Raw genomic sequence first — 25,443 nt, 5'->3', positions numbered from 1 at the left:
GTTCTTTTCATGAGGATTTTTCAGTGCGTCACAAATGATAGAAAAAAAGGTAAGTCCGTGATAATATACATTTATAACATTTATTCTAACATGACATTTTAGTTAAATCTGACAGTTGTCAAATTTTATTTGCAATTGGGCATAAAAACAAATCAATTGTCTTTATTGCATTTATAAAATGGTATTTTCTTCGATTTGTGTAGTCTTATAAATTGTACAAATTATATTCGTAGATATATAATTAGTAAATAATGTTTTTTCTATTATAGCGCCATCTATCGACAACTAGAATAAACACCGAACTAGAATCATTACCTAAGTAATCACTGACGTGCCTTTTTTTTCTGTCATATACAATTTAATGCGTTAGAAAGAAATCGAAAAACTGTGACGCACTGAAAAATGCTCATGAGAAAAAGCATAGCAGTCTGATTTGTGCATGAGAGTTTAATGAAAGGGTAACAAATCAATTGGATGTTCTGTCCAACAAAATACATGGAACGTTTTCGTAATCTGACGTTCCAAATTTTTAAACAGTTCCACAATAAGAACTTCCCCTGTTCCAGTATTCCCGTTCATCAAAGTTTGTCCGAATAGACACCGTTAAGCTATTAACAAATTTTCAGCTTGCTATTAATAAACTTTTTTTTATACGCGGGATCCAGGCCTATAGGAACAATCCTAGAAGCTCAGTATTATTAAAAAAGTATTTTATTAAAGTTGTGAAATTGTATTTAAAATTTTTTAACAAACTTGTGCCAAAGGTGAATTTTTACAGTAACACACGCTACGAATTAAAAATTTCTCAATGTTTCCTTCTTGAAATTTGACAGTCGTGTCTGACGGAAAATTGACGGAGAGTTTCAAACAGCCCCTATTAAATATAATACTGTGAGGTTCCTTGGCACTGAACTTCCTATCTCGAGTATTTTTGGATTTTTTCGGAGATGATGATACTTTATGTATTCTGGTCGTCGATTTGCTGGAGGATGGTTTGCTCGACGATAGCTGCTTTTCTGGAATCGATGGTAGCATTGGTTCAGGTTTTCTTACTGGTACGGATTTGCTGCGATTCTTTTGTGACGGTTTTTTATTGTGTTCCCACGGTACGCGATCTTCGGGAATCTAAAAGAGAAAAATTTAGTATGTACAGTAAAACCCATTTATCTGCATCTACAACCGCAAAGAGAAGACACGACAGACGTTCGTTGGTGCGTTGCAAGTGACCTTGAGGGTGTCAGTTAAATGTGCAGTTATACAAATATAATATATAATAATATAATATACTATAATAAATCATGTAGTATGGAGAGGATCCACAAGGATAAAATAAGAAAGTAATTAAAAATATTATAAAAGACGTATCTGGGGGTTATTATAGAAGGGAAAGGTCAGGAAGAAAGGGAACTGCGAATGCCAGATTGGCAAAAGGATATAAATAATGGGAAGTCTAAGACCACCTATAAACTCAAATGTATATCGAGAAAAACAAAGTTAAGGATTTACAACACGTAACCACAGTTACGTGTGGTAGCGAAGTATGGACAATGAAAAAAGCAAGTACGGAGAAACTGAAAAGATATAAAAGGAAATGCTCAGAGCTGTATGTGGAAGCGAAAACACGGTGGAAGGTTGGGTGCGATGAACAAACAGGGAGCTAGAGGAACTGTATTAGGAACCAAGCATCAGTCGCTTCATAAAAGCACAGAGAGTGAGATGGATGGGACACGTGATGAGAATGGAAATTAAGAGAATGCCAAAGATGATCCTAAAATGGGGTCAATCACGAAAAGAAGGAAGGGATGACCCAGGCAAAGACGGTTTGAATTGATGGTTGGGAAGAAAGAGCTACAAATAGGGATGAGTGAGCATGATTGCACAAGAAGCCATCCCAAATGATACAAGTTTTGTAATATATAAGTATTATATTAATTGTATCTTAGCCCTAGACTAAAACTTCATGTTATGACTCACAAGAAGTAAAATGTAGAAAAGGCTAGCAGTGCATTCAACAACATAGCCAAACTTTCTTAAACTCCACAACATTAATCTGGAGTTAAAAGTAAGGCTCCTACGATGTTAAATCTTTTCCATATTATACTACAGAGTTGAATCCTGGACACTCACTGAAGCGATGGAGAACAAACTTGAAGCCTTAGAGATGTGGCTATACAATCGAATCCTAAGGATATCATGGACGGACAAGATAACAACGAGACCGTACTACGAAGAATGGAGAAAGAAAGAAAGGTGATGTATACCATTAAAAGGAGGGAGTTAGACTCGGACAAATAATGAGAAACGGCATTAAATACAGATTACTTCGAGGCTTCAAGGCAAAGTATTCGGAAAGCGAGGAATTGAGAGAAGAAGAATATCATGGTTAAAGAACCTGAAGAAATGGTTCTCTACAACAAAACAACAACTAATCTGTTTAAAGCATCAGTTAATAAAATAATTATAGCCAGAATGATAGCCAATATTCGAAACGAATAGGCACCAAACGAAGAAGAAGCCCTAGGCCTTCAAGGTCTGTTAAGCTTTGTAAATAAATAAATATATAAACAACGAAGAAAGGTTAACGCGAGCATTGATTATAAACACACCCAGTTAATAGATATTGGCATGGCTCGCAGCAAGGACAAAAAACAAAATATGAACAAGATGGAATGCAACCACAGACACGTGTTTCTGACCTATTAGTCGTCATCAGTATGGTATAGCCAAACAGAAGCAATGCAACCAATTTGTGGCTGTAATGTTAGAAGACCCTCAGGATTCGAGAGCAACAACTAACACATCCACGGAGGAAGCTACAGCTACCTGAGGAAAGGAATGCCAAACGTTTAGAACGTTTTATGTTTGATTGTTTAAAACGTTCTAAACGTTTGGCATTCCTTTCCTCAGGTAGCTGTAGCTTCCTCCGTGGATGTGTTAGTTGTTGCTCTCGAATCCTGAGGGTATTCTAACATTACAGCCACAAATTGGTTGCATTGCTTCTTTCTGTTTGGATATACCATACTGATGACGACTAATAAGTCAGAAACACGTGTCTGTGGTTGCATTCCATCTTGTGCATATTTTGTTGAATATATAAATATATATTTACTTTTGGTCCTTCAATTTTATTTTTTTCTGGGGCACAAGCATAACACTTAGATTTCCTTGTTCCCAAATGACAGTCTTCATCATCATCATCTACTACAAAATCTAAAGCTATCAAGTCTTCAATTTCTGGTACAATATTGTCATAAATAGCGACTCGGTTCAAAAAGTTTGGCTGCGGAGTTTTCCACATGTTATCTACTCTACTTGTTCTCATAACGTAGTTTAGTCTTTGCATTAAAAAATAGTTGTCTTGTTCTATTCGTCGACATCGTTCTTTTTCTTTTTGTTGCTTTTTTAACTTGACGCACACATGTTCACGAAATGGAGGGGGTCCGGTGTCGACAGCCGGTAAAGCAGATTGAACCTTAAAACGAAAATAATTTGTTATACATAATTATCGCACCCTTAGTAATATACAGGGTGTTTGATAAAGAATGGGCCATAGCTTAACCTTAGATTTCTGAGCTTAAAAAAATAGGTCGATTTAAGCTAACTTACCTTAGTACAAAAGTTGATAATAACCGAAATACAGGGTGTCAAAGTTAAACTTTTATTTTATTTATTCTTGAATATTTGCTGACGGGCACGGGATAACAACACGAAATTTGGTAAGCGGGGATTTTTGGGATGAGATCTAAATTCGCCACCAAAAGTGATGTATTACCCAGAGGGCGCCACATAGGTCTTTCAGCGCTCATTTAATAAGTTCAATTTTTTTTATCCCCCACTCTATATACTTTTTGAATCAAAACTTTTATCCTCTTATTATTTTTACTTAAAAAAGGTATACTAGATTCATCTCGCTAAACTCAACGGTTTTCGAGAAAAGCGCATTTTAAATCTGCGATGCAACATAATTTTTTGCATAATATCATTGTAGTTATACCCGAAAAATCAACTTTAAATCATAATAATTGTGCCAGTTATCATATTTATGTCATTGCATCGCAAATTCGTACATCGCAAAGAAATTTGCGATACATTTTTGGCAATTTTTTTGGTTTTGAGTTATTTCTAGGGTGTAACTACAATGATATTATGCAAAAAATTATGTTGTCTCGCAGATTTAAAATGCGTTTATCTCGAAAACGGTTGAGTTTAGCGAGATGAATCTAGTATACCTTTTTTAAGTAAAAATATTAATAGAATAAAATTTTTGACTTAAAATGTATATAGAGTGGGTGAAAAAAAAAAGTGAACGTATGAAATAAGCGCTGAAAGACGTATCTGGCGCCCTCTGGGTAATACGTCATTTTTGGTGGCGAATTTAGATTTCTCATCCCAAAAACCCCGCTTACCAAATTTCGTAGGTATTGTTATCCCATGCCTGTTAGGAAATATATCGACCTATTTTAAGCTCAGCAATCTAAGGTTAAGCTATGGCCCATTCTTTACCAAACACCCTGTATAGGCACAATTCAAAAAAGTAGATTTTTGGAAAATCTCGTTTAAAGATTTTGTATTCCTACATTACAGCTATTTTTTCAAAAAACATGCTATTATTTAATTAAGTTATAAATATGAAATTTGGCATATTTGTTATTATGATAGTTGCACAATAAATAGCAATGACAAAAAATGATAATATAAATAAATTCCATTAATTACAAGTAATGGAAAAAATACTTTCAAATAGTCCCATATACTACAAAAGGACATAACAGAAATAAGAAACTGTTTAAGTTTGATCCCTTATATTATTAATGTCCCTGTCAGTGTTTATATAAATAGCGATCTATTATATCAATTAAACCAATTTATTTATTATATTTTGCAAAATATAACGGCTCAACTAAAAATTGTTCTATATACAGTGGAACCTCCGTTAAGTCGGATTAATCGGGACCGCGGCCGATCCGGATTATCGAAAATCCGGGTTAGCCGGAGAATGTGGTAAAAATTATTAATAAAATACGGTATACTTATAGACCAGGGCGCATCTGTAAAAATATTAGTACATTTGGACGTTGAGAGGTGACTCAAATTTTTTTGCAGAAATTGCTTGAAAATAAATCAAATAATAATATTTGAGTTATCCTCCCTCTCAAAAAGGTCCGGAACATTGTTTAAATAATCAAAATGTCAAAAAATTAAGGAAAAATTCGATTTTTTTCTTGGTTTTTTGATTATAACTTTAAAAGTATTCATTTTCGAGAAAAGTTGTACTGACATAAAAGTTGCGCAATTAAATTTTCTACAATATAGAATTGGTTAAAAATTTAAAAAATAGTCACACTTGTTGCAAAATAGCAATAATTGTGAAAAAAGCATACAAAAACAAGTATTCACATTATACGTTTTTCAACCATTTATGCTACACTTAGTACCTTCATATTTAACCCTGAAAAACTATATAATACAGTAAAACAATACTTTATATTTCATTAAGATCGGTTCAATAGATTTTGCAAAATAAATTTTGCAATCCAGCTTTCGTAAAAAAAAATCATTTTTTCAAAATGTTACAGGACTGAAAATAAAGCAGATAGCAAGTTAAAAATTTTTTTGCGTATAGAAGTGTACTGTACCTTTCATTTGCAATTTTGCAAAATTAAAATCGATTAACACCACGGCGTGAGAATTTTTTTTAAATAAACAATAATTATTGGTGCTACGCGCAGGACAGCGGATAGTTTGTTTTGATTGGGCATTCCAATGACCTTTGATAATGATTGATACATTTTAATTTTTATTATATTTCGATATAAATAAATAAATTGTTTATTGCAAAATAAAAACACATACTCTATCCTTTGAAATAACACTTTTATTAGCAAAAACTTTCTTTGTTAATATATTTTAACTTAAATAATAAAAGTTTATTATTTTTAAACATACGCAATTGTTTAAATAATATTTCACAAACAATAATAAAATTAGTTTGATTTTTGTGGAATTAAAATATTAAAATACAACAAAATATAGAGTAAGAAAATAATATATTAGATAAAGTTTGGAAGAAATTTTGGTGGAAATCAACTTGTGTGAATCGAATACCGCTGTCCTGCGCGTAGCACCAAAAATTATTGTTTATTTCAAAAATTTTCTGACGCCGTGGTAATTAATCGATTTTAATTTTGAAAATTGCAAATGAAAGGTACAGTACACTTCTATAAGCAAAAAAAAATTCAACTTGCTATCTGCTTTATTTTCAGTCCTGTAACATTTTGAAAAAATGATTTTTTTTTGCGAAAGCTGGATTGCAAAATTTATTTTGCAAAATCTATTGAACCGATCTTAATGAAATTTACAGTATTGTTTTACTGTATCATAAAGTTTTTCTGGGTAAAATATAAAGGTCCTAAGTGTAGCATAAATGGTTGAAAAACGTAAAATGCGAATACTTGTTTTTGTATGATTTTTTCGCAATTATGGCTATTTTGCAACTAGGGTGACTATTTTTTAAATTTTTAACCAATTCTCTATTGTAGGAAATTTAATTACGCAACTTTTATGTCAATACAACTTTTCTCGAAAATTAATACTTTTAAAGTTATAATCAAAAAACGAAGAAAAAAATTGAATTTTTCCTTCATATTTTGACATTTTGACTATTTAAACAATGTTCCGGACCTTTGTGAGTGGGAGGATAACTCAAATATTATTATTTGAGTTATTTTCAAGCAATTTCTGCAAAAAAATTTGAGTCACCTCTCAACGTCCATCTCAAAACAGATGCGCCCTGGACTATTAGAGGTAAACTCCGTTATAATTGCGAAAACATGAAATACATACCGATAATACATCTAAATTACGTACAGTTGTATGCAGTATTGTTCATTTATTGGTAAAAAACTCAGTCAAACTGAAAAAATGTTTAAAAAATCCACAAGGAAAAAGTTTTCCTGTAGTTGGCTGTATACCATGTAATACATGGTTTGATATGGTAAAAAATGTTTGATTTGTCTGATGAAAATCGGTCCGGGTTAGCAGGGCTTCCGGGTTATCGGAGGCTGATTTATCGGAGTTCCACTGTAATACGAAATGTAAAAACCCGATCTCACCAGGACTTTCGTCATAGAAAGACATGGTACTGATTGCTACCTTTTAGTAGTAAAAACGAGAGGTGGGCGGAGAGAGTGAGAGAGGCACAAATATATTACCGAACCATTAAGGGTGAGATATATACTCTTCTCCAAGAAATTAACGCACCACTTTAAAAATGGGTCATTCTTAATGTCTCGAATGTCCTAAAGCTGTTGTCCGATTTTTTTAACAAGTAATTGGACTTCGCAAGTCCGAGATTTTCACCCAAAATAATCGAAAGTAGAATTCATTCGACACCTCATTTATCATTCTATCTGTATTAATAACGGAAAAGTTGTATTCTCGGACGGACAAACAGACTGTCATGAAATCGGAAGTATATATTTTTGTTTTCGTCTTGCGAAGGCGCGTCGAATAATATACCTATCACTTGTACTATTCCGGTGACTTTAAAACAGTACTTTTGGTGGTATTTTTAAAATCGGAAGTCCTAGGTCAAATTTCTCACCTTTTCTCATTTGTCATTATACCTGTTATAATGACCGAGGAGTTATATTCGCCAACGGACGGACAGACAGACAGACAGTCTAGGTCAAATTTCTGACCTTTAGTACAATCTTTGGATTATAAGCTTTCATTTGACACCTCATTTGTCATTCTATCTGGTAGAATGACGGAGGAGTTGTGTTTACGGACAGAAAGAGGACGGACGGACGGACGGACGGACGGAGAGACCGAATTAAAACCCAACTATAGCCTCATGTTTTCTTAACATTGTGTTTTTTGATTCATTCGCTTATGTTGGATAATAAAAAAGTTAGGTACTTCAACTAGCCTTGTTTTTTTCATTAATACAGGGTGTTTTTAAATAAGTATGGCAAACTGTAAGGGGTAATAATTCTGCATGAAAAAATGACAATTTGCTTTATAAACGTATGTCTGCAAATGCTTCTTTTCCGAGATAGGGGGTGTTGAAATTTTTCTTACAAACTGACGATTTATGTACTGCTCTAAAGCAGGTTGAGGTATGAAAATAAAATTTAGTGGGCTTTAAGCCAAGCCGCACACCAAAGAAACATGAAACGAAAAACATGAAACATGAAACGAAAAACATGTTTCATGAAAAGGAAACACTGCTAAACAAATCTCAAAGTCCGCCTACCAATGAAACGAGTGTGATTCATGCTCATGACAAATTTTTATTTTCGGAGAGTTTCATAAATGTCCGGACATATATTTGTTTAGCAGTGGTTTATTTCCATGAAACGTAATTTACGTTTCATGTTTCTTTGATGTCTGATGGCCTGCCTTAGGCAAGCCGCACACCAAAGAAACATGAAACGAAAAACATGAAACATAAAACGAAAAACATGTTTCATGAAAAGAAAACACTGCTAAACAAATCTCAAAGTCCGCCTATCAATGAAACGAGTGTGATTCATGCTCATGACACATTTTTATTTTCGGAGAGTCTCATAAATGGCAGGACGTATATTTGTTTAGCAGTGGTTTATTTCCATGAAACGTAATTTACGTTTCATGTTTCTTTGATGTCTGATGGCCTGCCTTAGGCAAGCCGCACACCAAAGAAACATGAAACGAAAAACATGAAACATAAAACGAAAAACATGTTTCATGAAAAGAAAACACTGCTAAACAAATCTCAAAGTCCGCCTATCAATGAAACGAGTGTGATTCATGCTCATGACACATTTTTATTTTCGGAGAGTCTCATAAATGGCAGGACGTATATTTGTTTAGCAGTGGTTTATTTCCATGAAACGTAATTTACGTTTCATGTTTCTTTGATGTGCGGCCTGCCTTTTAGCCCGGCCGCACATCAAAGAAACATGAAACGTAAATTACGTTTCATGGAAATAAACCACTGCTAAACAAATATATATCCGGCCATTTATGAGACTCTCCGAAAATAAAACTGTGTCATGAGCACGAATCACACTCGTTTCATTAGTAGGCGGACTTTGAGATTTTTTTAGCAGTGTTTTCTTTTCATGAAACATGTTTTTCGTTTCATGTTTCATGTTTTTCGTTTCATGTTTCTTTGGTGTGCGGCTTGGCTTAGAGGTAGTTATTGTGTATTTTTTGACATACAATTAAGAATTTTATGTTCACCATTGGCGCACATAAGCGCGTATGCGCGCCAATGGTAAATATTAAATTCCTATAATTGTATATCAAAATAGGCGCAATAAACTACCTCTTAAAACCCACCAAATTCCATTTGAATATCTTAACTGGTTTTAGAGCATTAAATAAATCGTCAGTTTGTAAGAAAAATTTCAACACTCCCTATGTCGGAAACGAAGCATTTGCGGACATACGTTTATAAAGCAATAATCATTAATTTTTCATGCAGAATTATCCCTTAAAGTTTGCCATACTTTATTTAAAAACACCTTGTATTGCCAAAAAACAAGGCTAGTTGTTAAAGTTCCTATAACTTTTTTGTTATCCAACATAAGCGAATGAATAAAAAAAACAGAATGTAAAGAAAACATGAGGCTATAATGGGTTTTAATTTCAGTATTTTATAAATGCTAAAATATTCCACAGGGTCACGCGAACTTTGAGAAAAAATTACAGTTTACAATGACAATTTACCTGTCTAGCAACAATATTATTACAGCGATATTGGGCTATAACACGTTAAAAAACTCACCTTAATCGGACAACAGGTTTATAGGAAATTCGAGACATCAAAATTGACCGATTTTTAAGATGGTGCGTTAATTTATTGGAGAAGTGTATATTCAATATAGGCGTATATTCCTATTGTAATGTATTAGTAGATTAATAAGTGAATCAAATTGATAACAACTTTCTATTAGAAGGAAAATTGATCTCAGTTCTTAGACATCTTCACTATTGGCAATTACGCTTACCTTATGACGGTGATATGCAAATTTTTTCTGCTGCCAAGGCCTAATCAACAAATTATCTTTTTTTGAAATCATAATATACAAAAATATTTAAAATTTACATCATGAACATGGATTAGAGCTAAGGAACTAGAGACCATAGTCTTGTTGTTTTTGTAATGATAGTTGCCTAGCAAAAATTGATTTTTTGTATATTGGCCTAAAGGAATTTAACCAATAAAATGCAGTGAAATATTTAATTGCAGATTGTCAACAAGGATATAAAAATATAATTTAACAAAAAAATTTATTGTATAATTATTGTAGGTATGTACTTAATTATAAAATATTTCAAAATTATTTTACAGTTTATTCTTGTTTAAATTAGAACAGTTGTGGTTGTGAATGTCAATCATAGTCCAGTTACTGTTCCATTTTCTACTAAATTTTAATATAACTGCACCCAGTTATCTGAAATTTTTACAGTTGATATATGTCGGTTCGCTAAGACACAATTGGCTAGTAATTTTAGCAGGTAATATTATTTTTGTTTTTGGCCAATTTTGCCAAAATTGGCAAAATTACTAACTGTTGTTTTCACCCAATTTTGAAAAAATGTGAAAACTTTGAATTATCCACGTCCGTCTGTCCGTCCGTCTGTCTGTCTGTCTGTGATCACAACTCCTCCGTCAATATACCAGCTAGAATGACAAATGAGGTGTCAAATGAAAGCTTATAATCCAAGGATGGTAGTAAAGGTGAGAAATTTTACCTAGGCTGTCTGACCGTCGGTCTGTCCGACCGCGAATATACCTCATCCGTCCTTATACCAGCTAGAATGACAAATAAGGTGTCAAATGAAAGCTTATAATCCAAGGATGGTATTAAAGGTGAGAAATTTTACTTAAGCTGTCTGTCCGTCGGTCTCTCCAACCGCGAATATAACTCCTCCGTCTTTATACCAGATAGAATGACAAACGAGGTGTCAAATGAAAGCTTATAATCCAAGGATGGTACTAGAGGTTAGAAATTTGATCTAGGTTGTCTGTCCGTCTGTCTGTCCGACAGCGAATATAACTCCTACGTCATTGTACCTGTACCAGATAGAATGACAAATGAGATGACAAATGAAAGCTTATAATCCAAGGATAGTAATAAAATTGAGAAATTTTAACTAGGCTGTCTGGCCGTCGGTCTGTCTGACTGCGAATATAACTCCTCCGTCCTTATAACCAGGTAGAATGACAAATGAGGTGTCAAATGAAAGTTTATAATCCAAGATGCTACTATAGGTGAGAAATTTGATCTAGGCTGTCTGTCCGTCTGTCTGTCTGTCTGTCTGTCCGACCGCTAATATAATTCCTTAGTAATTTTACCAGGTAGAATGACAAATAAGATGTCAAATGAAAGCTTATAATCCAAGGATGGTAATAAAGATGAAAAATTTTACCTAACGCTGTCTGTGCGTCTGTCCGTCCGACTGAGAATATAACTTCTCCGTCATTTTACCAGGTAGAATGACAAATGAGGTGTCAAATGAAAGCTTATAATCTAAGGATGGTAATAAAGGTAAGAAATTTTACCTAGGCTGTCTGTCCGTTTGTCCGTCCGACCGCGAATATAATGCCTTAGTTATTTTACCAGGTAGAATGACAAATGAGATGTCAAATGAAAGTTTATAATCCAAGGATGGTACTAAAGGTGAGAAATTTGACCTAGGCTGTCTGTCCGTCTGTCCGTCCGACTGCGAATATAAATCCTACGCTATAACAGGCAGAATGACAAGATTTTCGCGATTTTCGCGATCCAGTCCTCCCAGAAGACTGGACTGCGCTCCGTATTCTAATTGAAAGGTAAGAGTGTTTTGCCTTCGCATTGCAACTGAATAAAAATGGTATACATTTTTATTTTATAGTCGTATTACTCCGTAGAGTAACCAGGTGCATTTTCCGTTGGAACTTTACCAAGCTGCAGACGAGGGATGTGAATTTCATAGTGTAGAATTCCTTCCCTTTGTCTGCACTGCAGCATCCATTTGGCTTGCAAATTGTAGAAGCCTTGGAGGTGTTACCAGGGAAATGTACCAATAAGTTTTCAATTTAAAAATCTTTTAGTAATATTTTTAATATTTTCAATATTATTAATTTTGCTATTAGGATTGAAAACTACTTCATCGTTTATTTATTAGTTTTCGGTCTCACGAGAACACTAATATAAGGAGTGATTTGGAACAGGAACCAGCGCCGCGCCAGCACGTGCGTTAGCGCCTGTGTGCAAAACATTTAATGGCGCCCAAAAATTCACTTTTTGCGCCTTCCAGCATTTACTGGAATCAGACTGCAAACCCAGAGTTGAAGGTGAACACACCGGATACATGAACATCATGCGTGGAGTGACGCAAGGCTGTATTTTGTACACTCTAATTTTCAACCTTTACTCTGAAAGAATATTTATCGAAGCTTTGAACGAAACTGAAAAAGGAATTCTACTAAACGGGTACCTGCTAAATAACATCAGGTATGCAGATGACACCATAATATTTGCGGACAATCTAGAAGACCTACAAGTGTCCTTTAGTCCTTATGAACAAAATCACATACCTACTACAGTCGATAATATGGACTCAATATAAATGAAGACAAAGCTTATGCTCATTAGCAAGAAAAAGATAACAGAAGGGCAACACTAAATCAACCAAACCGTAGAAACAGTGACGCACACAACACAATTTTTTATGATGTTGAATCGTGGACCTTGAACGAAGATATGTGCAGAAAATTGGAAGCTTTGAGATGTGGCTATATCGTAGAATTCTTAAAATCCCGTGGACTGACCGGATCACAAATGAGATGGTCCTCAGAAAAATGAAGAAAAACCGAGAGGTACTGAACACCATCAAATTTCGAAGTTAGAATACTTTGTACACATTATGCGAAATGAATCCAGATATGCCCCACTACAAGCCATCGTGCAAGGAAAAATATTTGGAAAGCGAGGTCCAGCAAGAAAAAAAAACATCCTGGTTAAAATACCTCAGAACCTGGTTCAACAAAACATCGGTGCAGCTTTTCCCCTCTGCATATCGCGGATATACCTAAGATAAAGATTGCCATGATAATCGCCAACATGCCAACATTCGTCACGGATAGGCACATCAAGAAGAAGAAACAGTTAATTCCTTTAAAAATATATATTTTAAAATTTTACATCATTATTTAATTCTCTTAACGAAGGCTGAAGCTGTATGAAACTAGACCAGGGCGCATCTGTAAAAATATTAGTACATTTGGACGTTGAGAGGCGACTCAAATTTTTTTGCAGAAATTGCTTGAAAATAACTCAATTAATAATATTTGAGTTATCCTCCCTCTCAAAAAGGTCCGGAACATTGTTTAAATAATCAAAATGTCAAAAAATGAAGGAAAAATTCGATTTTTTTCTTCGTTTTTTGATTATAACTTTAAGAGTATTCATTTCCGAGAAAAGTTGTATTGACATAAAAGTTGTATAATTAAATTTCCGACAATATAGAGTTGGTTGAAAATTTAAAAAATAGTCACCCTTGTTGCAAAATAGCAATAATTGGGAAAAAACTATACAAAAAGAAATATTCGCATTTTACGTTTTTCAACCATTTATGCTAAACTTAGGACCTTCAAATTTCACCCAGAAAAAGTACATGATACAGTTAAATAATACTGTAAATTTCATTAAGATCCGTTCAATAGATTTTGCAAAATAAATTTTGCAATCCAGCTTTCGCAAAAAAAATTCATTTTTTCAAACTGGTACAGGACTGAAAATAAAGCAGATAGCAAGTTGAAATTGTTTTTGCTTATAGAAGTGTACTGTACCTTTCATTTTCAATTTGCAAAACTAAAATCGATTAACCACCACGGCGTCAGGATTTTTTTTAAATAAACATTAATTATTGGTGTTGCGCGCAGGACACCGGATAGTTTGCTCTGATTGGGCATTCCAATGACCTTTGATAATTATTGATACATTTTAATTTTTATTACATTTCGATATAAATAAATAAATTTGTTTATTGCAAAATAAAAACACATACTCTATCCTTTGAAATAACACTTTTTTTAGCAAAAACTTTCTTTGTTCATATATTTTAACTTGAGAATAAATGTTTATTATTTTTAAACATATACAATTGTTTAAACAATATTTCACAAACAATAATAAAATTAGTTTGATTTTTGTGGAATTAAAATATTAAAATACAACAAAATATAGAGTAAGAAAATAATATATTAGATGAAAATTGGAAGAAATTTTGGTGGAAATCAACTTCATGTGAATCGAACACCGCTGTCCTGTGCGTAGCACCAATAATTAATGTGTATTTAAAAAAATTCCTGACGCCGTGGTAGTTAATCGATTTTAATTTTGCAAATTGCAAATGAAAGGTACTGTACACTTCTATACGCAAAAAATTTCAACTTGCTATCTGCGTTATTTTCAGTCCTGTAAAATTTTTAAAAAATGAATTGTTTTTGCGAAAGCTGGATTGCAGAATTTATTTTTCAAAATCTATTGAACCGATCTTAATGAAATTTACAGTATTGTTTTACTGTATCATAAAGTTTTTCTGGGTAAAATATGAAGGTCATAAGTGTAGCATAAATGGTTGAAAAACGTAAAATGCGAATACTTGTTTTTGTATGTTTTTTTTCGCAAATATTGCTATATTGCAACAAGGGTGATTATTTTTTCAACTTTTAACTAATTTTATGTTGTAGGAAATTTAATTACGCAACTTTTATGTCAGTAAATCTTTTCTGGGAAATGAATACTTTTAAAGTTATAATCAAAAAACGAAGAAAAAAATCGAATTTTTCCTTCATTTTTTGACATTTTAATTATTTAAACAATGTTCCGGACCTTTTTGAGAGGGAGGATAACTCAAATATTATTATTTAAGTTATTTTCAAGCAATTTCTGCAAAAAAATTTGAGTCACCTCTCAACGTCCATCTCAACAAAACAGATGGGCCCTGGACTAAACGTGGATATCACATACCTAAATAACATAAATCAATGACATAACTAAGCAAATTGATATTATGTTATGTGATTTTCACATTGCATCTCTTATTTTAAAAATTAATTTCTCAGTCATTTGACAACCGATTTTAAAAAATTTTATATCGCTGGTTAGGTAAATGACGATTTTTTCAAGTTTTTAGGTAAATATCTATTTTCTATATTGCTTTTAAATAAAAAATGGCGGATATGTGAAAAAAACGTTGTTGACTTTTTTTATTAAAACACCCAGTATATTTTTTTGTAACCTGAAGAAACGGTCATTTACCTATCCAGCGATATAAAATTTTTTTAAAATCGGTTGTGAAGAGACTGAGCAATTAATTTTTAAAATGAGAGATGCAATGTGGAAATAACATAATATCATTTTGCTTACAATAGTTATGGTATTTAGATTTAATATGTGATATCCACGCTGCACCTCTCATTTTAAAAATTAATTACTCAGTGATTTGACAACCGATTTTGAAAAGCTTTATATCGCTGGATAGGTAAATGGCCATTCTTTCAACGTATAAAAAAATATAATGGGTGTTCCATTAAAAAAAGTCAACAACGTTTTTTTAAAAAATCCGCCATTTTTTTTTCGTATTTGAAAGCGATATAAAAAATTTAATCCATTCAGACAAAACTTTTACTAAAATAAAATATTTCAGCGAAAACCGCATATTTCTATCTTGAGCCGTTTAGAAGTTATAGGCAGTTAAAATGGGGGAAAATATAAGTGGACACCCGGTACATAGGGTGAGGCAGATAACTGGCCTATTAGAAATATTTAGAGAACTAAAGGCAACAGAATCATGAAAATTGAAATGAAGGGGTTTTGCTGGGTGATCTATTTAATGAAAATATTTTCATCAATTTGCCACTTCCGGTTATACCGGAAGTTGCTTAAAACTTCGTTTGTTTAAATGGGACACCCTGTATATTTTTACATTTTTAGATTCTACTCGATGTCTTCTTTCTTAAAATATGCGGTTTTGTAATGTTATACAGGGTAGTTTAAAAGCTAATTACGTTTTTTTATTAATTTCGTAGCAACTTTCACACCCTGTAGAATTGTAGTAGTTGGATATCAGAAACTCTATTTATGTTAAAATGATTTTTAATATAGTCTACTATTATTAAAAATTATTAGTATAGCTAAATGTTAAATTTTAGTATACAGGGTTAATCGAAACTCGGAATGAGGATTTTCTGAATTTTCTTAAATGGAACACCCTGTAAAAATGTATTTTAGTATTGCAATGAAAAGACATTATATGGTACTTTTTTATTTCTTAAGCATTCCCTATACCTAAATGCTTTAATTTGTGCTTAATTGTTAATCGCGCCAAGAATGTTAACTACACGTAGGTATTTTGATAGCTCAACCATTATTGGCAATTTTAAAGATCAGTCTAGATTAATATGCATTTATTTCCGAAAAATTATTTGTGATTGAATATTTTCACGGCCAACCTAATAAAATTTCACGTATTTTTTGTTGAAATTAATGTTTGGCTTGAATCACCAGTAACCCACAAATTAAAGCAGTTAGGTATAGAGAATGCTTAAGAAATAAAAGAGTAGCATAAAATATCATTTCACTACAATAATAAAATATAGGGTGTTCCATTTAAGAAAACTCAGAAAATACTCTTTCCGAGTTTCGACCAACCCTGTATAGTACAATTCAACATTTAGCTATACTAACAATTTTTAACAATAGTAGACTTTATTAAAAATCATTTGAACATAAATAGAGTTTTGATGTCAAACTACTACAATTCTACAGGGTGTGAATATTGCTAGGAAATTAAGAACAAAAACGTAATTATCTTTTAAACTACCCTGTATAACATTACAAAACCTCATATTTTAAGAAAGAAGACATCCAGGAGAATCCAAAAATGTAAAAATATACAGGATGTTCCATTTAAAAAAACGAAGTTATAAGCCACTTCCGGTATAACCGCAAGTAGCAAATCGATGAAAATATTTTCATTAAAGAGATCACTCTTCAAAACCCCTTCATTCCAATTTTCATGATTCTGTTTCCTTTAGTTCTCGAGATATTTCTAATAGGACTTTTATCTGCCTCACCCTGTATACATGATCATTAAATCTCAGTATTTCCCAAATTTCTACACAAAAGTTTTAATTGTGAGTTTTCTGTACTGTCGTTGAAATTACCTATATAAAAATTTGAAAAAATTAACATGATTTTCAATATGAAAATCTTTCGTTTACTGACATTAATGCTTGCTCGAGAACACAATGAAAGAAATTAACTTTGTATGACATTTTAGGATCCAAAATCAATTCGTTTTTATGTTCGTAATCAAACTGTCAGCTTTTTTCCGAAGCCGTAACTGTGTGACTGGTTGATAACTGGCTCCACATCCAGTTTCTCTGCAGTTTCATTTGCTGTAGTAATTACATCATTAAATTTGATATATGTCCGAAACTCTAGCAACAGTTGTTTTATCTCTTGTAAAGCATTTAAGGCCAACTCTGCATATTCATTGTTTTTTATTGAAAAATCGAAGTTAACTTTCATCAGAACTTTATACCATAGGTATGTAGACTGCACAACTGAGCATATGAATGTAAATGTTGATATTTTATCTCCTAAATATATAGCTTGATAATTTCAATCACGATCTTTATCCTAATGCGTTATATCATAATCACATAAAGCATAATAAATTTCTGACACATTTTTGTATAATGGCTTTAAAGTTTAAAGCATCAATTCTGCTGGACCAGCCAGCGTGTATTAGATAAATGCTTTAAAGCCAGACTTGGCAATATGTTGTTTTATGATATCCCAACGTTTGGTAGAAGCTGAAAAAAAAATGGTACATGTTATTTTGATCCGCCTAAAATTTTTATGAAAACTCTAGTGGCGCCCCTTAATTGCTGGCGCCTGTGTGCGCCGCACACATTGCACATGTGGACGGCGCGGCCCTGACAAGAACCGATAATGAGGAAGATCGAAAACAAACAATTGAGCTGATTTGGCCACTTAGAGCGAATGGAGCAAAGGAGACTAACAAAGAAGGTACATGAAACCATATAGGAGACACATGAGTATAGGAGATATGAAGAACCTGGCAACTAATAGAAGCGCATGGAAGAAATGGATAAGAGGCGGAACCCGACTTCCGACACCCTGAAGGTGACTAAGGATTATGAGAAAAAAGAAGGAGAAATCTCACGAGGAAATATTTAGTATTGCCTTGGAAAATTGCGAACATGGAATACTCCTAAATGGAGAACGCCTAAACAACATCCGCTATGCAGATGTTACCGTTATTTTTGCAGACAGTTTGAACTTTGAATAGTTTACACTCATTAACAAAGTAAATGAAGTAAGTCAAAGTCAAAGATTTGGACTACACTACAAGTAAAGATATCAAAAACTAAATTTATGGTCATCAGCAAAAAAAAATTAGAGACGTCCAACTGCTTATCAAAAATACACCAGTGAACCGAGTAAAACAGTATACCTATCTTAGGACAATAGCAAACGAACAATGAGATCACTCACAAGAAGTAAATAGTATACTAAGTATGGAGAACGGTAAGGGTTTTATACCGATCGAAGACAATTTTTTGGAGGAGGAGCGGAGCGACGACTCCAATTATTGTCTGAGATCGGTTACCCTTAACGTTCGACATGCTTATAACGTTTTTTGCACGATTGATACCATTATAAATTATAAAATTAAACATTTTCGTCATATTGACTAGTTTCATTCATTTTATCAAGATAGATACTTTGGTTGTTAGGTAGTAACTAGGGTGCATAACAACAATGGAGAATTGAGTTTTTATTTAGTTGTCAATAATTTTAAGTACAATTTTGATTATTATAAATTAAGAGGATCGGTACGTATTTTCGGCTGCAATGCAATTCAAATGGGGATTCATTTTTTTCGAATCCTGAGAAAACTAATAAGTATTTTTGAAAAATTTAAACGTAGAATGAAAGATCACGTTATTAGCGAGGGCCGAAAGTCCCTGAGAACTTCTATAATGTTTATTTTAATAAGGTACAGGGGTGAAAAACTAAGAGAAAATTTAGTGTGATTTTTAATTTCAAATATATCATTCGAAATAAACTTTTTATTTATTCTAAGGGACTTTCGGCCCTCGGTAATAATTTAGTCTTTCATTCTGCGTTTAAATTTTTCAAAAATATTTATTGGTTTTTTCAGGATTCGAAAAAAATAAACACAATGCCGTGGTAATATTTTCCAAATCTATCTTTGTCTTACAACGCACTCAGCCGAATATAATATTGTCAGCATATATTGTCAGTCATACACTGACAATCAGTGACAATTTTAAATATTTGACATTGCATCGGGAATATGTTGAGTTATTGATTAAATATTATTGAAATATAGTGTATTTGATAAATAATTGATTTAAGACGTGAATTTAATAAAAAGTTATTTATTGTATATTATTTGTGGAAGATCCAAGCAGAGAATACATCAGGATAATATATTCTGTGATCCAAGTATTTTGTTGTTAAAGATGTTCAAAATTGTAAGCGTTCCATAACAATATATTATTAAAAAATCACTTTAACACTTTTCCTCTTTTCTCGATTGAGTATTAGTCTTTGTTGTACAAATAAATTATTACAATCACTGAATACATAGTTAGTGAAAAAATTATCACATTTATTAACTGAATTAATAATTTCCAATTATAAAAATAACAGTTATCCAAGAACATTCAAAACCCATCTCTTGAAATTAATAATGACATTTTCAAGTAGAATGGCATTCTAGTAATGTTTACATATCCATACCAGTGTGAATTTTAGTACGCGTAATTTGCCGTGTAAAGACAGAAAAAGTAGGGATATAGTATTTTTACTACAAAAACGTTATTACGTAGGTCAAAATTTTTGACGTAAGAGAACTGTCAAAACATTAGAATGTGACTTTTCATTATTGCCGTATTTTTAATAAACATAGCAATAATGAAAAGTCACATTCTAATGTTTTGACAGTTCTCTTACGTCAAAAATTTTGACCTACGTAATAACGTTTTTGTAGTAAAAATACTATACACGTAAAATATTTGCGAATTATGTACCCATAGCCTTAAAATATGAGCGAAAGTGAATTTGAAGAAATTGAACGGGCTTGGGAAGAAGGGTGTTCCGCAATTATTCCCGAAAAATCCAAAATCCGTTATCAAAATACCTACCAAAGTTTTAAAAAATGGTGCGAAGGCAAGAATGTAAGAATTGAAGAAAAGACTCTATTGGCATATTTCGTTCAAAGACATATGCAGTTGAAAGCTCCTGGAAGCCTCTGGGCAGAATATTCAATGATTAAATCCACCGTTTTTCTTTATGATGGCATTGATATTTCCAAGTTTTCAACTTTGATCGCGTATTTGAAGAGAAAAAATGTTGGCTATTTATAGGCCTGTGAAAGCGAGCATTTTTACACGGGAGCAATTTGAAAAATTTCTGATGGAAGCACCGGATGAAGAATTTCTAGTTCACAAGGTAATATAAGCTAGTTTAGGTAAAAGAAATACTCTATTGAAGATTTTTTCATAATTTGTAGGTCGCAATGATATTGGGAATATCTGGTCCCTGTAGAAGAGAAGAATTATATAATATTACTATGAATGACATCCAACAAACCGATGGTTTAATAATTGTAAAAGTACCCAATACAAAAACGAACATCCAGCGTACTTTTACAGTCGTTAAGCCCAAACAAGTGGGATTTCATTAAATAATTTAACAAATTGTACCATAAGTTTCAATATTAATAAATAATTCGTTAGTTTTCTTTATTCTTTAAAAAAATAAATTAAAATTAAGAGATTTTTTAACTCCACGGTAAGTGAATTACTTACCGTCGAGTTGGATTACTTACCGTCGAGTTGCTAGTAAATGTCACCTACTGACGTAAAATCTGTCACGGCAAACAGTCAAAAATGATCAATAGTGCAAAAATGTAGAATATGTAGAATGTCAAATTCTTTAAAAGCCACTATCTTAATCTGGAGATAAAAGTAAGGCTCCTACGATGTTATATCTTCTCAATAATGTACTACGGAGTTGAATCCTGGGCACTTACCTAAGGATATCATGGACCGACAAGATAACCAACGAGACCGTACTACGAAGAATGAGGAAAGAAAGAGAAGTGATGTTTACAATTAAAAAGAGAAAGTTAGAATATCTCAGACACATAATGAGAAACGGCACTAAATACAGATTACTGAAAATAATCCTTCAAGGCAAAGTATTCGAAAAGCGAGGTCTATGGAGAAGAACATCATGGCTAAAGAACCTGAGGAAATCCACAACAACAACTAATCTATTTAAAGCATCAGTTAATAAAATATTTATAGCCAGAATGATCGCCAATATTCGAAACTAATAGGCAGCAAGAGGAAAAGAAGTCTCACGAATAGAATCAGTCTCCCAAACTACCCACATCACTGCTCCCAAATTAAAGTTATCTTTTGGAAGACGCTCTCTGAAGTGGTTAATAAAAAACCACAAGAGGCAAAAATTTGTTCGAAACCTTAGCCTATAAAAAAATTATAACCAAACATACAGTTTTTTGTTTAAAAATATTAAAAAATTGTAAGTCCCCTTACGGATTTCCGGGTAAGGACTATCTCAGGGGGAACACCATTGCAGGTTAGAAAAATCAGGATAGGGTCGTGGAATCTTGGTAGTCTTACAGGTAAGAGTCTGGAGTTAGTGGATGCGTGCAAACGAAGGAGAGTTCAAATTGTTTGCATTCAAGAAACTAGGTGGAAAGGACAAAGGGCGAAAGAACTAAGTGAAGGATACAAATTGTGGTATGCAGAGAGTAGTAACACTAGAAATGGAGTTGGTATAATTGACGATAGTGAAATGAAAGATAACGTAAGTTGTCAGAACGAGTGATAGAATGATGTCAGTGAAATTTGTAATTGATAAAGAGGTACCTATTGAATGTTGTGTGTTGTGTGTGTATGTTCCTCAAACAGGTCTGGGTGAGAATGAAAGAAGAGCTTTCTATGACCAATTAGGAGACGTCCTGAGTGATATTCCGTCAGAGGAGAAAGTTATAATAGGAGGTGATTTCAATGCACATGTGGGCCAAGCCAAGGCAGGATACGAAGCAATACATGGGGGATTTGGCTTTGGAACTACAAATGAAGCTGGAGATGCTATGCTTGAATTAGCAACAGCACTAGATATGGCAATTGTTAACACATTCTTTAAAAAGAGAGAAACTCAACTTATTACGTACAAAAGTGGACAACATCAATCCCAAATAGATTATTTCATGATAAAGAAAGAAGACATGCGTGAATGCAAGGATTGCAAGGTAATAGTTAGTGAGACGGTAAGCCAACAACATAAGCTGCTTGTTCTGGACATCGAAATAAAAAGTGAAACTAAACCAAAATATCGGAGAGGACCACAAGAAATCAAGTGGTGGATGCTAAAAGATGAGAAAGAAGGTCTATTCAGGGAAAGAATAGTAGAGAACATCTGTTGGAACATGAAAGGAAGCCCTAATACAATTTGAAGAAAAATGGCCAGTAGTATTAGAGAGACTGCTATTGAAATACTTGGGAAAACGTCAGGAAAAAAGTTTGAGGATAAAGAGACTTGGTGGTGGTCAAACGAAGTACAAGGAAAAATAAAGGAGTAAGGAAAATTATATAAAAAGTGGCAAGAAACCAGATCCGACACAGATCTTCAAAACTATGTGGTCGCGAAAAAGGAAGCGAAAGTAGCAGTAGCAAAAGCTAAAGCAGAAGCGTATTCAAACCTATACGATCAACTTGATACCAGGGAAGGCGAAACGAAGATATATAAAATAGCCAAACAGGGAGCAAAGAAAGCAAAAGATTTTAATCAGATTAAATGTATCCGAGATGAAAATAATAAAATACTAGTTCACGAAAAGGATGTCAAAAAGAGATGGAGAAAGTACTTTGACAGCTTATTAAATGAAGAATTTGACAGACAGCCTGTGGAGTCAACGGAGACAGTAACAGCAATGGTCACCAAAATAACAAACGAGCAAGTGGCTCAATAAGCGCTTCAAAAAATAAAGAAAAGAAAAGCGGTAGGACCAGATGATATTCCTGGTGAAGTATGGAGAGCATTGGGAGAGACAGGAACAAGGTGGCTAGCAGGTTTATTTAATAGAATTATGGGAGTTATACAAATGAAGAATGGAATGGACGAATGGAGAAGCAGTATACTAGTACCTGTCTACAAAAACAAGGGAGATATACAACAATGTACAAACTACAGGGCTATAAAACTGCTTAGCCACACTATGAAAATATGGGAGAGAGTAATTGATAGCAGAGGCGGCTCTAGCCCATGTAGCGCCCGTGTGCAGTCGATGCCCTGGCGCCCTTTGGTAGACGGGCAGTCAAAATGGAATAGTCGAATAGGTACCTACCTTTTTTCCTCATCTTTAAGGAGAGAGGGTCTGGAATCTTCATCTCAGACATGAGAAGACATCTCAGTCCAGAACGCCGCCTCACTGACCTTAATGCAGGATTCATTCTTAGTAGCCCTAGCAATAGTTCCAGAGGTACTTTAAAACGCCCTCTCAACGCCGAGGCTATGCCTACCTGCCAAACCAGACCCTCTTCTGTCATCCAGCGCTCCGAAAGAGGAATGGCCGCTGCAAGGTCGACATCACTTCCGAAGCTCTTTACCTTCATTACACTGTCACAAAATTTACACCTGTCTCTCTTTCCATTCTGTTCCTTTCTACTATCCATCTGTTGCACTCTAGCATCGTATGTGTAACAGCGTCCTGGTGTCTGCAGTATAGGCATTCATCAGTGTCAGCCTTTCCTAACCTAGATAGGTAGGCTCTAAAACACCCGTGTCCTGTGAGCACCTGCGTTAGGAAATAATCCAGGCGCCTGTGACTACAGTCCACCCAATATTTTAGGTTCGGGAGCAGCATATTTGTCCACTGTACCACATGCTCCGTGTTCAATTTTTCTTGCCATCTTTCAATTGTCTTTTCTGTTTCCTGTCTTCTCTCGGCCATAGTGAGCTCTGCTCTAGGTCTCTTCTCTCATATAGTTCTTTTCTTTTCACTACCAACACATGCAGCGGAACACATCCAGTGATGGCCCACAAGGCTGCGGCAGACATATTCCTGTATCGCATGCCACTCGCAGCAGACTTGTTCTGTCCACTCGTGTCATGAGCCCCCTGTAGGCCTGTATCTCTGCCGCCTCATTCCAGACTGGTGCCGCGTAGAGGACGATCGACTGCACAACACCGTGTAAGGCCCTCCTCCTTTCGGATTTGGGTCCCCCAATGTCGGGCATCACCCTCCCAAACGCAGCCGCACTGTTTGCAGCCTTCTGGGTCACCACACGCATGTGCTCCCCCCACTTTTCGTTCTGGTCCAACGTCACTTCTGGGTATTTTACGTGTTTCTTGGGTATTAGACACGCCCCTGCACATTGTAGTTCCACACTTTGTCTGTTTCTTTTCCCTGTTGGAATGATGGCTTCTGTCATCCATTTCTTCACAACGCCGCCTGGGTTCTGTACCCGGTATTTAAGATCTGGCTAGTCCCCCGCCACTACCAGCGAGGTCGTCCGTGAATGCGAAGGGAGTCGTACCCTCTCCATATCCACAGTTCATCATCCCGTCATATGCCAGGTTTCATAGCGTCGGACCCAAGACAGATCCTTTCTCCACCATAATTCTTCTCTCAAACAGATAGTCCGCTACCACATTCATCGGGTATCCAGGACATTCTCTCTGCTTCATTGCCTTCATTACCTCGTTCCAATGCAGCGTATTGAATGTATTACTAACATTGAACAACAATAGGGCCGCCCAACGGTGTTCATCCCCTCTATTGCGCAAAGTGTGGAATACACTCACTGTGCTTTTCCCTTTACAAGAACCAAATTTCCTCAGGAATAAGCCTCCCGACCTCTCAATCATGCAATTGATACGTCCCCGCAAACATTCTTTCATCGCGCATAAGCGCCATAACAGACGGGTGACTGTGGCCGGCTACTCTGTGGATCGACAAAAGTAGTTTCCGATGATTGACCATAGGTTCTTATGTGGAGTGGACGTTGCATCACAGACGAGCTGTGGCCGGCCACAGTCGCTCGCATAAGAACCCACGGTAAACTACTTTTGTGGATCCACAGAGTGGCCGGCCAGTCGCCCGTCTGTTATGGGGCTAAGTGCCAATGTAATTTTTCATCAATCGTTTTAAAGCATATTTTATGTTGAAACAAAGTAAAGGACCTTTGGCGCTCGGCGCCCCCAACATCCCGGCGCCCGTGTGCACCGCACACCCTGCACAATAGGTAAAGCCGCCTCTGATTGATAGACGGATACGTGAAGAGACCGAAATATCCGAGAATCA

At 34.5% G+C, this 25,443-nt stretch overlaps 1 protein-coding gene across 1 annotated transcript; it reads right to left on the bottom strand.

Moving 5' to 3' along the window:
- Positions 1-734: 734 nt before the first annotated feature.
- LOC114340512 (uncharacterized) lies at positions 735-10,128 on the bottom strand. The gene is made up of 3 exons (XM_028291261.2): positions 9,999-10,128; positions 3,110-3,472; positions 735-1,125 (listed from the first exon to the last, which is right to left on the bottom strand). Exons 1-3 carry the CDS (start codon positions 10,068-10,070, stop codon positions 745-747), a joined length of 816 nt encoding a protein of 271 aa, XP_028147062.2. The 5' UTR covers positions 10,071-10,128; the 3' UTR covers positions 735-744.
- Positions 10,129-25,443: the final 15,315 nt, after the last annotated feature.

This window comes from Diabrotica virgifera, chromosome 8 (assembly GCF_917563875.1).
Source record: "Diabrotica virgifera virgifera chromosome 8, PGI_DIABVI_V3a".
Classification (NCBI taxonomy): domain Eukaryota; kingdom Metazoa; phylum Arthropoda; class Insecta; order Coleoptera; family Chrysomelidae; genus Diabrotica; species Diabrotica virgifera.
Note: the sequence above shows the minus strand (reverse complement) of the source record. Positions and strands in the feature narration are given on the sequence as shown.